At 52.7% G+C, this 14,401-nt stretch overlaps 1 protein-coding gene across 3 annotated transcripts in view; it reads left to right on the forward strand.

The window, feature by feature from the left end:
- The window catches only part of ASB2 (ankyrin repeat and SOCS box containing 2), a 41,881-nt gene extending 27,803 nt beyond the window's left edge, over positions 1 to 14,078 (forward strand). For 2 of the 3 annotated variants that reach the window (XM_036991666.2, XM_036991667.2), the window contains exons 7-10: positions 2,191 to 2,362; positions 10,000 to 10,564; positions 11,403 to 11,556; positions 13,392 to 14,078. In XM_036991666.2, the coding sequence (XP_036847561.1) occupies positions 2,191 to 2,362; positions 10,000 to 10,564; positions 11,403 to 11,556; positions 13,392 to 13,528 (1,028 nt within the window). In that variant the 3' untranslated portion in view covers positions 13,529 to 14,078. The remainder of the gene's footprint in view (positions 1 to 2,190; positions 2,363 to 9,999; positions 10,565 to 11,402; positions 11,557 to 13,391) is intronic. The other variant, XM_036991671.2, reaches the window with a different exon arrangement.
- The last annotated feature ends 323 nt before the right edge of the window (positions 14,079 to 14,401 follow it).

The following is a 14,401-nucleotide window of genomic DNA, read 5'->3' on the forward strand; positions in this document are numbered from 1 at the left end:
TGGTTTGTCCGAGGTCTCACAGCAAATAAAAAAAAAACAAGATCTCGCAGTAGAACTGGGATTTGAACCCAGGTCTTTGCACTCTTTGCCTGTGAAAATTTTGGTTACTTTATTGGAGAAAATTAAATAATATTGCCTGCATTATGATATCCCAGCAGACATTCTTTTGGGTAAAGAGCATTATATTCTGTTCTCTTACAAGCACGCCTTTGATTTATTTTCTTTCTCCATGGGAAGTGAGCCTCCCTCTCTAACAACAGCAAGGCCTACAATAAGCCAGACTCTGGGGCTGAGTTGGAATAATCTGTCAAGAACCTGCTGTGTGTTAGACACTGTGCTAAGCATGAACACAGAATTGGCCAATAGGATTTTCTCCATAGCACCATGAGGCACGTAGTGTCCTCATCCCATTTTGTAGATGGGAGGACTAAGGCTCAGAGAGGTGAAATGACTGGCCATAGTCGGAGCTGGAGCCTGGATCCTGACTGTGTGCATCTGGCTGTAAACTGCAGAGCCTCTGCCCTCTGCCACGCTGCCCCAGGCTTCGAGAATTACCATCATGGGACTTTGCCCGGATAAGCATCCACTTACTCAGCACGTGCCTGAGCAGTTGGGAAAACAGACCCAAGGCCTTGCAGCCAGGGACAAATCTGGACCAACCAGCGTGAGAACAAAGGGCCACAGGCAGGGTCCTGGGAGCCCAGGCAAGAAGGCTGGGCAAAGGGCACGGTGCTCAGCAGGCGAGGGGGACTGTCTAACCCTGGACATCTGCCCAGCTCTCCTGCCGGCAGTCTGAGTCAGGGTCTTTTCCCTTGGCGGGCTGAGTCCACTTTCCAACCCAAATATTTTTCTTATGTGAGCAGGCGGCTTTGCTGGCAGGGTCCAGGCTTCCAGGGAGCCTGGCTTTGAAAGCTTGGCAGGTGCAGCTGCTCACGGACTCTCTCTCGGGGGTAGAGGGCAGAACCAGCCTCCAAGCCTGGGTCCCTCCATCCTGGAGAACTGGCATCTGCTGTGCCGGTAAACTGTCTTATTCTGCTTGGGCTGCTGTAACAGAGAACCACAAACTGGATGGCTTATAGACAGTCTACAGCAGATTATTTACTTACAGTATCTTATTTACTCCTTGAAGCAATCCTGATGGGTAGGCACTATTTTTCCCGGTCAACATATGAGAAAACAGAGACCCCTAAAGGCTTGTAAGCCATGAACAGAAACTTTAGCTGGTTCCTGTCTGTCACCAAAGCCTGTGCTCTTTCCACTATACCAGAAACAAGTCATCAAAATTAAATACTCACCAGGATGCCTGAGATAAGCAGAATGCCAGAGAGAGAGGAGTCTGGTTAACAGGCGCTTCTGACTTCAGCCCTGACTGACACTGCACTGCGGTCTCACTGCCACTTCTTTCCAGGATAAGGAGGACAGGGGAACCCGCTGCACCTCTTCTGCAGAGAAACCCATGAGTTCTCTCCATTACCATCTGGAGATGGAGAAGATGTAGGAGACTGGGCTGGAGGAAAACTGGCACCAGGCTTGATTCCTCCTCCTGTCAGCATGGTGTAGTGTTTCCTTCAGAGGAGCCAGGAAGTAATTCCTCTATGACTCCTTGAAATGGAAGACAGAGAACAAAGCCCAGTGGATGAAGTGATTGAGGTTTTTCTTTCCTGGGAGCTCTGCGCTCTTCTAGAACCACAAGGGCCTTCTCAGTGCAAGGCCCGGATCCTTTTCCAGGGAGCAAGGGTTAAGAGCATGGCCTGTGTCGTCAGACCATCTGGGTTCAAGTTTTGGCTCTTATGCGCTGGGTGGTCTTGGACAAGTCGCAAAGGTCCTCAGTGACTCAGTGCCCGTATCTGTAATACAGAGATGAGGGTAGAACCCTGCTTAGGTTATGTTGTGGATTCAAGGAGATAACACATGCAAAGCATGGTGCCTGCCACGTAGTGGGCACTCAGTATGTGCCAGCGTCATCGCTTTTGGCAGCTTTTTGCTTCCAAGAGACCTCTGCTCAGGCCCTCAGGCCCCAGGGTCTGGATGTTGCAGAAAGAAGCTGGGGGTCTTCCAGGTGAACTCCTCCTTTCTGAGGGCCACTATTAAACGACCAGGGTGTCACAGAGGTTAGCACAGCCCAAGGTGGGTGTTACATCAAGGACAGTGACTGCCCTGGTCACTCACGGACCTGCCTCTCTTTGCCAGGTGCCGACATCAACACGCAGGCCAGTGACAGCGCGTCCGCCCTCTACGAGGCCTGCAAGAACGAGCACGAGGAGGTGGTGGAGTTTCTGCTGTCGCAGGGCGCCGATGCCAACAAGACCAACAAGGATGGCATACTCCCGCTGCACATCGCCTCCAAGAAGGGCAACTACAGGTCAGCCCAGGCCCCGCCGCTGCTCTGTGTGGCTGCCCCTGCCCCCACATGGGGTAAAGAAGCCCCAAACACCCTGCCCACAGGACTAGGAAGACCCAAGAGAGGTCTGAGTAGGAGGCACCTTTCAGGGAAACAAGGAAACTGCTCAGCACTTGGCAAGCTAGGGTGAATGCCTACAGTAAGGAGAGCAAGCTCTTAAGTAGCACCTAGCAGCACTTTCCCTTATAAACTCATTTAATCCTTCAGCAACTCTACTAACAATCCTTTTAACAAATCTACCGAGATAGATAATATTATCTTCATCCTTTCAAATGAGGAAGCTAAGACACAGAGCGGTTGAGTGACTTGCCCAAGGTCACACAGCTTGAAGATGTCCAATGTCACATCTACAGGAATTCCACACAGGGGACCAGATATGAGTCTGGACTAATGGATATTTCTTTGAAATGCAAAGATAACTTTTCAAGCATGCACGGGTTACCTACCATAATACATATAGAACCTATGATAATATCTAGCCTTTATTGAGCACTTACTACATGCTGAGTGCTTGAGCAAGATGAGAGGAGCTTTAGTTCTCAGGGAGCAATCTGGTGGAAGGGAAGATGCGCGTGTGCGTGCACACACACACACACACACACACACACCCATGAAATCCTGACCCAGTGAAAGAGCATGACTGGAAGCTCTACCGCTGTGGGAGACACTAGCATAGGCTGGAAGCAGAGGGGTGCTAGAGCTGGCTTATACCAGCTCCAGGAGCCAATTGCTCACACTGGTAGCCTGAAACTGGCCAAGGCAGAGCTATTTACACCACGGAAGTTGGTGAATGCTGTAAATCAGCCCCACCTCTCCCCTCCCCGCTCTCCAGGTACCCTGAAGGATGGCAGGGCTTGGTTATCTCCACTCACGCAGTGTCTTCCAAACTTTGACCATTTACAGATTTTATATTTCTTCCTGATCTTAAAACTCTATAGTCTCATTGCTTAGTATTTTCCTTTGAAGACATTTTACTTAAAATGTTTTTGTTTTCAAGAGGAAATGTTAATCACACTATTAAATTGTTCAAATTACCAATTTATAATTAATAAGCAAACTTTCACCTAAAAATCCCATCTCATGTATCCCAGATGACACACTTTGGGAAACACAGGCAGAGAGAAGAGAGAGAAGTAGATTGTGTGTGTTGGGGACCGCCAGTTGTCTTCATTAAGGCAGAGGGAGCTGGGGTGAGACAGTCACCCCAGAGAATGAAGTGGGGATGCACGGAGACAGAGCTGACCCTCCGGGCCCCAGGCCCTGCTCTGCAAGCCACCCACACAAGTGACCAACCAAAGACAGCTTCCCACGCATGCCCAATACATGCCCATAGGCGACCCTGCCTTCTGTGCATGGCATAGTTGGGTGCAAGGCAGATAGACCTGGGTTTGAATTCCTGCTGAGGCCATTGGGCACATTGCTTAACCTTTCTGGGCCTCAGTTTTCTCTTCTGTAAAATGGGAGATAGCCCCTGCCTCACGGGGCTGTTGTGGGGACTAGTGAAACAAATATGAGTGGATATAGAGTGGAAATAAAGCACCCAGCAGACCGCCTGGCACATAGTAGGTACTCAGTAGGTCTGTACTCTTTCTCTTATGTAGTGAGAGTACATCTCCTCATTTTTCAGTTAAGCCAGTGGAGGGAAGAAAGCAACAAGTCTGGCAGTGCTGGTGGCCAGGATGGCATCTTTTCAGCCCCAGAGAGATCCAGCATCAGTCAAATTTGTTTATGCTGAGCCTGGCCCCAGAGAAAGCTCCAAAGAATGGGAGAGAGAGAAGGCACTGGCCCTCAGGAACCTCCTGGCCCATTAGCTCTGTACTTGCCTGGACAACAGTCACCCTGGGCTATTTTTCAAATGGCACATCCCAGAACCACTGAACCAGAACCTCCAGCAGAGAAGAAGCCCAGGCCTCTGTCTTGGAGAAGCGCCTCTTCATACCTGCAGGGGAGTCATCAATCTAATCCAATCTGTGATTTTGCAGAGGAGGGAACTGAGGCCAGATTGTGAAGTGGCTTGCCAGAAAGTGGCAGAGCTGGGACTGTCCCTTAGCTTCCTTCAATCACAGCCGGGTGCCTTCAAGGGGACCCAGATGTTGCCAGTCTGGCCCCAGCTGGCGGGGGAAGCTGAAGGGGCACTGGTGTGCCTGAAACTGATGAGGAAGCATGGCTGGTCCTCTCTGCAACCATAGATCTTAATAAATTTGTCTTTGGTGTTGAGCTTTCATTTCATAAGGAGTCTTTGCTAAACTGGAAATGAAAAATAAGAAAAAGTGTGCCCTGGAGGTGATTAAGACTTTGGGTGTTGAGGGCTCCTTTCTCAGCCGTGCCTGGACGTCACACCCTCCGGTTAACGGTGCTGAAGAGGTATAGCTCCATCTGGCAAATGCGGAGACAGGCTGTGTGCGAATACTTCGTGTTGCCCCATATCTCATGCCCTGGTTATTCACCTTCCATTCCCAGGCCCCGTTTCACTCTCTCCCAAGACTGAGAGGGGCCAGAACACATTTTGAGGGCTACCCAACAAAGGGTTAAAATTGGGCTCCTGGTAGCTTCTGCCACCTGGTAGGACTCACGGCCTGGCAAGCCCCTGGCACTTCAGTCCTTGGGTACGTGGCATTAATGGCTCTTTGCACACTGACCGCCCATAGGCAGCTCGGGGATGTGATGTGACAGTCCATAGGTGCTCCGCACCCAGCCACCTGCCAAGACACCCTGCCTGCCTAAAGCATGGAAAGCAGCGCCCAGCGGCTGGTCTCTTCAGCACCGTTAACCAGAGGGTGTGACGTCCAGGCACGGCTGAGAAAGGAGCCCTCAGGACCCAAAGTCTTAATCACCTTCAGGACACACTTTTTCTTATTTTTCATTTCCAGTTTAGCAAAGACTCCTTATGAAATGAAAGCTCAACACCAAATATAAATTTATTAAGAAGCCACTTATATTAGGCAAGAGCAGATGCTGTAAGGATCCTTTAAACTGAATTTGGAAGAGTACCGGAACCAGAGGCTCTCAAACTTCGTTGCACATTGGAACCTCAGAGGTTCTAAAAACCCTGATGTGTGGGCCTCCCTCACCCTCAGAGATTCTGGGCTGGACCTCTGGCTTCAGGCTTTCTAGAAGCTCCCCAGATCATTTGGCTGAGCTACCTGGGAGAGAGCCACGGTCTTAGAGTCCACTTTGTGGCTCACATGTGACAGACACTTGCATTTGAGGCCTCACTTTTGACCCCTTTGATTTTACTTGTTCTTTCCCTTTTACAGCTCTAATTTATATCTTTGCAAGCCACTTAAAACTCTTCCTGGAAAAAGGCAGAATACAGAACATTTAATACATTACATTAAAATGCAATTTATAAAGCGCATTGATGAGCAAGTCAGCATCCCCATTAATTAAAAGGGAAACTAAGCCTCAGAGCTCAAGGCCTCACGGAAAATAAAGAGCTTCTGGGCACAGGACCCTGGTTTACTGCCTACACCTTCTGGAGGAAAAGGACGAAAGTTTACATCAAAGTGTCTCAAGGCCCGGTGCATGGATCACCTGCATCGGACTCCTGGGTCCTTCTCCAGGCCTCCTGAATCACGCCCTGGAGGGCGGGGCCCAGGACTCTGCACCTTCGTGATTCCCTGAGTGATTCTGAATTGCACTGTGCCTGAGAACTGGCAGTTTCACTCTTCAGCGAATTCTATGCTCGCTCTGAAAGCCAGAGACCCCTGGACACACTCCCCTACGCAGCAGGCTGCAGGGAGCTGCTGCGTGCCCACTCTGCCTCCTTCATGGAGGGACCACTCCCCTGCTCCAGCTCCCCGCATCTCCTGGAGGAGCTGCAGGTTTTCCTCTAGAAGGTCTCCTTGCGGCGGGGGTCCCACTGTGCTCTTGAGAACACCTTTAGGTGGGCTCTCCACTAGTGGGGCCTTTCCTGGCTCCAGCATGAGCATTGCATGGGCCCAGAGAAGAGGTCACATGCCTCATACACACACACACACACACACACACACACGGTGGCAGGGTTGACCCTGTGTAGTTCAGTGGTATTGGTAGTGGAGGCATCTGTGGGCAGCTAGTTTCCTTGTAAAAGTCAAGTCCATGGTCAGGTTTACATGAATGCTGACAAAGATCATACCACTGAGAGCCGGTGACCCCCAAACACCTCCATGTTTGATGTACCAGCCGTGGCGTGCTGCACTCACCATGGTGGGCAAAACACCACAGCTGCCATTTCTTGAGTGCCTACTATGTGTCAGTCAACTTGCTGTGTAAGATCTCATTTTATCCACAAAAGCAGTCTGTTGAAATAAATTGCATTTATAACCTGGGCCTAGCAATCCCACCTTAGTGGGTTCTTATAGAGGGTAAATGAGATAACGTATTTAGTTCATAGTGTTATTTCCAGGATTAAATGAGATAAATGTGTAATAAAGCACTTAAACAGGGCCTGGCACATAGGAAGCGCTCAGCAATATTCTTTAGGAGGGTAACATACTCACAGCAACTCACAGGGACCCAGTCAGGGCAGTTATCATCATCATCATCATCACTATTGTTATGATTAATCATCCCCTTTGTTACAGATGTGGTTCAGAGAGGTTACGTGACATACCTGAAGTAGCCCAGCATTAAGAAGCAAAGCTGGTGGTGTAATCCAGGTCCACAGCCCCATGTGGGACCCACACTGCTGAGGACCACCTGATTTGGCTCAAAGCTCTCTTTTCTATTTCTTGATGCTGGGCTGGGGCTCAGGCAGGACACCAGAGCTGGGGCAGCTAGAGTCCTGGGTGGGAAGCCAGGGTCTGGAACGAGAGTGGGGCTGTCTGGGACAAGGAGAGTGGGACGCAGTTACTGGTGGGTCCTAGGAAGGAGCCAGGGGCCCAATTACCAAGACTGGGGTCTAAATCACCTGCAGAGTTTCTGCTCTGGGCCTCCCTGGAACAGCCTTGAGGTGGGTCTGCTTTGATCTCAGGGTCTGAGCTGGTAGATGTCGCCCCCAAACTGGGGAAAGGAGAAGAGGGGGTGGGCAGGGAACCAGGCCTCCCAGTCACCAAGCTTCCACTGGGCAGTGGGCACCTTTGTTTCTCTTCATAAGGTGCACTTTGAGCACCTCTGGGCCCAGGACCTGCCCATGGGAGAAGTGAGAAGGCCCCATCCCATCTCATGGGGTCACCCCGTTGTCCTTCCTGCGCTCTATCACACAAAATGGGCTGGGGGAAAGAAGTGATGATATCAGAGGGGCCACCAACACAGCCACTCCCCAGGGATAGGGGAGTTGGGTTTCACAGAAGGGCCTGGCTGTTGGTGTTCTGGACATTTACATCCTGCCCTGGTTTTGCCATCCAGCTCCAGTCCAATCTTCCCTCTTCCCCACCTCATGCCTGGCCTGTTTCTCCCTCTGTAGAGCGTAAGCACTAGACCCTGTCCAGCCCTGCACATTTTTTTCAGATTGATGAAGTCCTACAGAAACATACAAAGTGTTTTACTGTGTTATTAAGATGATGCTTCAGAACTGAGGGCAGTGTCCATTCACATTCCCACATTTCTGCCACTTGCCTTTGGTACTGCAGGGCACCACTGGGGACCAGCTGCAGCCTGCCAGAGATGCTAGACCCATCTGGCCAGCAGCCCCAGGGCAGTCCCTCTCGCTGTTCTTTCCCGTGCTTGGGCATGTTACGGCTGTTAGGCAGCATTTGTTGGTGATGGCTACGGTCCAGCATGAGGCCCCAGCCCTGCCTTTGACCAGCACCTCTGCAGAGTGAGGTCAGGCCTCCTGTGCCTGCACAAATAGATATTAGGAGGCAATTAGCCCCCCTGTGTGTGTGAATTTCCTTTTGAGGTTTTAGAGGCAGATTTTAGGCAAACATAGTGTCACTAACAATCATAATGCTTTCCACTGAGATCCTAGCAGGAGGTCACAGGCCTAAGATTTCCAGGAAGCTAGGAAGCCAGAGTGCCAGGAGGCAGAGAGGCACGGGAACCAGGCTGGTGGCACCTGCTTGCCCTGCTCGCCCACATCCTTGGAGCTCACATGAGGCTGTGAGGTCACCTGTCAGCAAGGATTGGATAGATTAGGGTCTGGAACCATGTCAGTGGCAGGAGCTTGTTCTTGCAGGTGGCAAGGATGTAGGGGAAGAGAGCGAAGACAAGGGGTCAAGAGTCCTGGGGTGGAACCCCCAGAAGTGCTTTACAGCCTTTGATTAGTCACTTCATCTCTCTGAGCCACATTTGCTAAAAGGAAGTCAACAGACCTGCTCTGGCTACCCCTCAGGGCAGCTACGAAGGTAAAATGGGGCTGGCGAGTTAATGAGGTGTGAAGAATGCAAAACCCCATGACACATCAGCTGTCACCCTGACAGTTACACAAGGAGAAGGGCAGTGGTTAAGAGTGTGGCCTGGAGAATCAGACTCCCTCGGTTCAAATCCTGCCTCTGTCACTTACTGGCTATGTATCCTTGTGCAAGTCACATACCCTCTCTGGGCTTCTGTTTCCTCATCTGTAAGGGAGGATAATACTAGTACCTACATTACAGGGATATTTGGAGGACCTAATAGATTTATGTAGGTTAAGTGCTGAGAGTTGTGTCTGATTCATCAGGGGAGAGCAGAGCCTCATTCTGGAGGAACCTCCAGCCTCAGCAGCCACTGATTAACTGTCCCCAGGGCATGGGCAGGGCAGAGAGCCTAGGAGAGTCTAAGCCTTCAGCGAAAGAGGTGTTGAGACTCACAGGAGAGGAGAGGTGATGGCATGGTCACCAAGGGCTGACAGGGGACTGGGGCAGGAGTGGTTAAGGCCAGACACATTTGTTCTCTCCTGTCCCCAAAGGAGGACCTGGATGCTCCACCAGGGCCCCAAGGCAGCATGACAGTGATGCAGGACAGCTCAGCCCTGGTGTTGGAAGAGGGTACAAACCCTGGTTTGCCTTTTCTGATGTATGGCCTGGGCGTGTCCTTAACCTTTCTGAGCCTTGATCCTTCTCATCTGCAAAATTAGAATGAGACATGTTTTGTGGGTTGTTGTAGAGATTAAACCAAACAGGTTTGTAAAGACTTTAGATGTCTCATGGCACACGGTGAGCCCTCCTTCCCCACCCCACCTAGGCAGGGCAGGGTCTGGCTCCAACTTCACTACTAGGCCCCTCTGCCTCCTGCACGGAGTGACTTGGACACTTGCTAGGTTCAGGGGTCTGCCAGTTGACTCCTTGAGATAACTGAGCTGAAAATGGGCAACACTCCTTAGCCTGAAATAAGTCAGCAGGAAATTCTTACCACCACCGTCTAGTCTGGCTGGAGTTTTTAAGAACTCAGACTTTAGGGGTCAAGGGTATCTGAGTTTAAAGCCCAACTCCACCCCTTACTGACTATGTGACTTTGGGGAGGTGGTTGGAGCTCTCTGAGCCTCAATTTCCCAATCTGTAAAGGGGACATAGCCGCAGACCCATCCTGCCCAAAGTAGTCACTGGGAGACTGGCCGGTTCCACAGCATCCCCTGCTGGCGGGCCCGTGCCTCACCACGCCGCAGCTGTGAGCGGCCGGGCCTGGCCCCGGCGCCCCCTGCTGGCGGAGCTGGCTCCGGCCGGCCGCCGGGTGACCCGCGCGTCCCGCCCCGCCCGCAGGATCGTGCAGATGCTGCTGCCGGTGACCAGCCGCACGCGCGTGCGCCGTAGCGGCATCAGCCCGCTGCACCTGGCGGCCGAGCGCAACAACGACGCGGTGCTCGAGGCGCTGCTGAGCGCGCGCTTCGACGTGAACGCGCCGCTGGCGCCTGAGCGCGCGCGCCTCTACGAGGACCGCCGCAGCTCCCCGCTCTACTTCGCGGTGGTCAACAACAACCTGTACGCCACCGAGCTGCTGCTGCTCGCCGGCGCCGACCCCAACCGCGACATCATCAGCCCCCTGCTCGTGGCCATCCGCCACGGCTGTCTGCGCACCATGCAGCTGCTGCTGGACCACGGCGCCAACATCGACGCCTACATCGTCACGCACCCCACCGCCTTCCCCGCCACCATCATGTTCGCCATGAAGTACGTGTCTTTGCTCAAGTACCTCATGGACCTCGGCTGCAACGGCGAGCCCTGCTTCTCGTGCCTGTACGGCAACGGCCCGCACCCGCCCGCCCCGCCGCCCTCCAACAGGTTCAGCGACACACCCACCTCTGGCAAGGCTCCCGGAGTGGTCCAGGTAGACGGGGGCGCGCCTGGGGGCGGGCGTGGCCGCGAGGCGGACTGGCCAGGCAGAGCGGACTAAAGGTTCACGCGCCTAGGGGACCGCTAGCGGGGACTAGTGGTTCATGTACTTTAGAGGGAGTGTGGACCAGTAGTTAGAGTCCTTTGGAGGCAGCGGAAACCAGTGGTTAGCATGCTTCAGAGGCAGGACTTAGCCGTTCACAGGAACATTAAATCCTTTTTTTTTTTTTGGTCTGCTGTCTTGGGAAATACAAGGCTAGGGGAGTTGGAGCAGGGGATTGGTGGGGAACTCTGCAAAACTGAGGGGGCTCATCACCCACAACAAACCTACACCTGGAATGTGAGGTTGAATGACCAGAATGGGGATGGAGGTGAGAGCAGGCTGACATAAGGTCCCGGGAGATGCAGAAGGACCGTGACCCAGCACCTGTCCATGGTGATGACTCTAAATATCAGAACTAAAATAAAAGGAAGTGAGAAACACCCTTCTCTGGGAGATAATTACAAGAGCTGATGGCCTTCATTAATGGGCTACCTACTGTGTGCAAAGAAGCTAATGTTTACATTACCTTAATTCTCATCAAAAAAATGTGAAGCTGTTGCCATATACCCATTTTCTAGGCAAGGAAGTTGAGGCTTAGTTTTGGCAACAAAGGCCTGTTGATGAAAGAGGGGGGTGGATTTGCAGGATTGGATCCTACACTGGGTGTGCCCCATGTCCATCCTCGCACACGCTCTCCCCTTGCCCCCCAGGGTCCCACTGTAGGACGGGCCTTGCTGAGGCTGAGCCTCGGGTCCTCAGCGCCCCGGTGCTGGCGTGTGATCTCTTTCAGTTCTGCGAGATCCTGTCAGCCCCGGAGGTGAGCCGCTGGGCAGGGCCAATCATCGACGTGCTCCTGGACTATGTGGGCAATGTGCAGCTCTGCGCGAGGCTGAAGGAGCACATTGACAGCTTCGAGGACTGGGCTGTCATCAAGGAGAAGGCAGGTGAGGGCCACTGCTGCTAGCAGGTCGCCCTGCCTGACTCAGGCCCAGGACTCGGGGTGTGTGGCTGAACCTCTGTGCTGTGTGTCATACGCAGTGTCTCCATGACTGTTTTGTAAACAAAGAGACTGACCCTCAGAGAGGTGGTGTCACCTGGGCCAAGGTCTCACCACCAGAACTGGGATTCAAACCCACATTTGACCAACCCCAGAGTCCCTCCACTAAATCCTTCCAGGATGTCTAAGCAGTTCCAGCTTCCTGAGGGGTATCAGGACCCTTGGAAAAGTGACTCATGCTTATGGGCCACTGAGAGGCCTCTGTTGTAGGATTTTTTTATTTGCACAAATGCCTGGGGAGTACTTGAATTGAGGCCCTTGAGAAAGTTACTAGTGCAGCAACAGGGGGAGGGTGGCATCAACGTGCCTGTTCACTCAGGGCACAGCTCTAGATGCCCAACAAACATTCATGGAATCCATGAATAATTGGCTGCTTTCACCATGACCCTTGGCCACTAGAGGGTGAAGGGGTCCATGCTTAAATGTTGGCCCCACCCCTCACTGTCCCCTTCTGCCCTCCCTCGAGAAGGGTAATAAGCCCTTAAAACTAAACTGAGTCCTTGGGAAAAGCATGAATCCGTCAGTCTGCTATAAACATTTATTAATGGGTGGAACAAGTAGTTCTTAACCAATACCTGTTTTAGTTATTTTTAAGCCCTTCCTGCATCTACTCTCCATAGGCTTTTGCATTTAACACTATGGTGTTGACATCATTATCCCAGGAGGGAGGCCGACAGAAGCTCTGAGAGGTGGCAGATAAGCCCAGAGACTCTGAAGCTAGCCAGGCCACCAGGCTAGCCCTGGTGGCCCTGTGTCCTCTGCCCGCCAGTGGCCTTTTGCTTTCCTCCCGACAAGCTCAGTCTTCACTCAGCAGAGAAGGAGGCTGAGCTTCCCTCTCAGAAAGGGTGGCTCTGTTCTAAGTGAGATCAAAGTGTCAGAAATACAATGGTGGCACATTGGCACCTAGCTGGACAGCTCTGCAGCCATCTGGCCTGCCCACCCTCCTTCTCCATTCCCAATCTGCTCTGGGTGGCTGTGGCCTCCTTACTTGGCAAATATCTGCCCAGCCGTCCAGCCCTTGCTCCTGTGGCACCATCGGGTAAGGAAGTCTTCCCCAAAGCCCCTGGTTGGGCATCTCTGCATCTCCAGCTGGGCATGGGGCCAGGCCCAGTGAGGCTCAGCATGTGTTTGTTGAATTAATGAATGACATTCTTTGACCCAACAAACGCCTTCCCTCTACCAGACCCTGTGCACAGGGCTGAAATATATTCCCCCAAGCTGGGGAGGCAGCCAGGTGGGATTCTGGGACCTGCTGGGAGCTGCATGGTCCTGGCTCCCTGCCTGTGGCCTCTGCACCACCTGGAGCCTAGAGCTTAATTCTATGCATGGCAGGCACTGTAGAGGTCAAACTCTGACCTCTTTGCTGAGGCTGTGTTAGGGTTCCAGGCTGTGTGTGTAGAAGAAGGAGCACAAAATGAGGGAGATGCCAGCTCTAGTCCCAGGTGCAGCCTCACAAGTCCTCACCTATGAAATGGGGGTAGTACCTGCCCTGTCTACTTCCTTAGGCTGTGCAGGTCAGTGAGGAGTGAGAAATGGGAAGGTGCTTTGCTAGATCTTTTCAGTTGGCAGAGAGTGGGATTATGGAGCATGGGGCAGACCAAGTTCTCCCTCTTACCCAGCCATCTCATTTGGGCACCTGCCATATGCCAGAGGTCATAGATGCAGACTCTTTGCTGGCTGCAGATGACAAATTAAGCCTCTTTCTTTCTCTCCTTTCTCCAGAACTTCCGAGACCTCTGGCTCACCTTTGCCGGCTGCGAGTTAGAAAGGCCGTTGGGAAATACCGTTTGAAACTCCTAGACACGTTGCCTCTCCCAGGCAGGATGATTCGATACCTGAAACACGAGAATACCCAGTAACCAAGGTCATGTGGAGGAGTGGCTGCTCAGACTATTTCACTAAGCCTCAGGACGATGGTGTCCCCTAATCCAAGGGGACCTAGTGACAGAACGAGGCTGTGGACTGCCTCCCTCTCAGCTGGGGCAGCTGCTGTGACCTCACCACGTCTCTGGCCAGACCTCTGCACAGAGCAGAGAACGGAATGTCAAGTAGGAGAAAAGCCATGTTTGTTTTCAAACTGATGAGTAGATCCCAGACTTCCTCTGCCCAGGAATGGCAGAAACCTCCATTCCTGGGGCCCAGAGAGGGGGCAGGGTGGAACTTGGAGTGTTCTGGGGAAGGCAGGGGCCGGCACAGAAGCCCTGTCCCCAGCTCTGGACTGCGGATGGTGAGTCCACTTTTCCAGGACAACCTTGCTGCAGGCCTGTTCCTGTGCCCTTCCCCGTTCGCTCTGTGAGACTCTCCACTTGACTTTGAGCTTTTTTGCTGAAGGTGTGGTGCAGTGGTGGGCAGGGGGACCCTCGGTCACAGAGGGCTTCCTTAGGTTCAATAAAAATGGTGCACAGATGACACCTTGTCCAGCAAAGTCCCTCTCACCAGTCCACCCAGGGCCTTGGGTTCTCAGCGCTGTTCCTGGCAGGAGTGGGGTGGGGCAGGGGCTGAGGACAGGGCGCACAGGCCCCTGGGTGTGTCACCTTTGGGCGTCTGAAAGACCCAGGAGAGGGTGTCCCTCACTCACCAGAAGAGACCCGACAGCCATGGAGAGGGGGCAGCGTTCTGCTCTGTGGTCGGAGGAGTCAGGGTTGGTTTGCCCCCCCTGGTTCAAGGGAGCAGGAGCATCATCACAAGCAGGGGTCTGTGTCTACAAGTCCCCTAACACCTGAGATTGTCTT

Source organism: Manis javanica, chromosome 8 (genome assembly GCF_040802235.1).
Source record: "Manis javanica isolate MJ-LG chromosome 8, MJ_LKY, whole genome shotgun sequence".
In the NCBI taxonomy this organism is placed as follows: domain Eukaryota; kingdom Metazoa; phylum Chordata; class Mammalia; order Pholidota; family Manidae; genus Manis; species Manis javanica.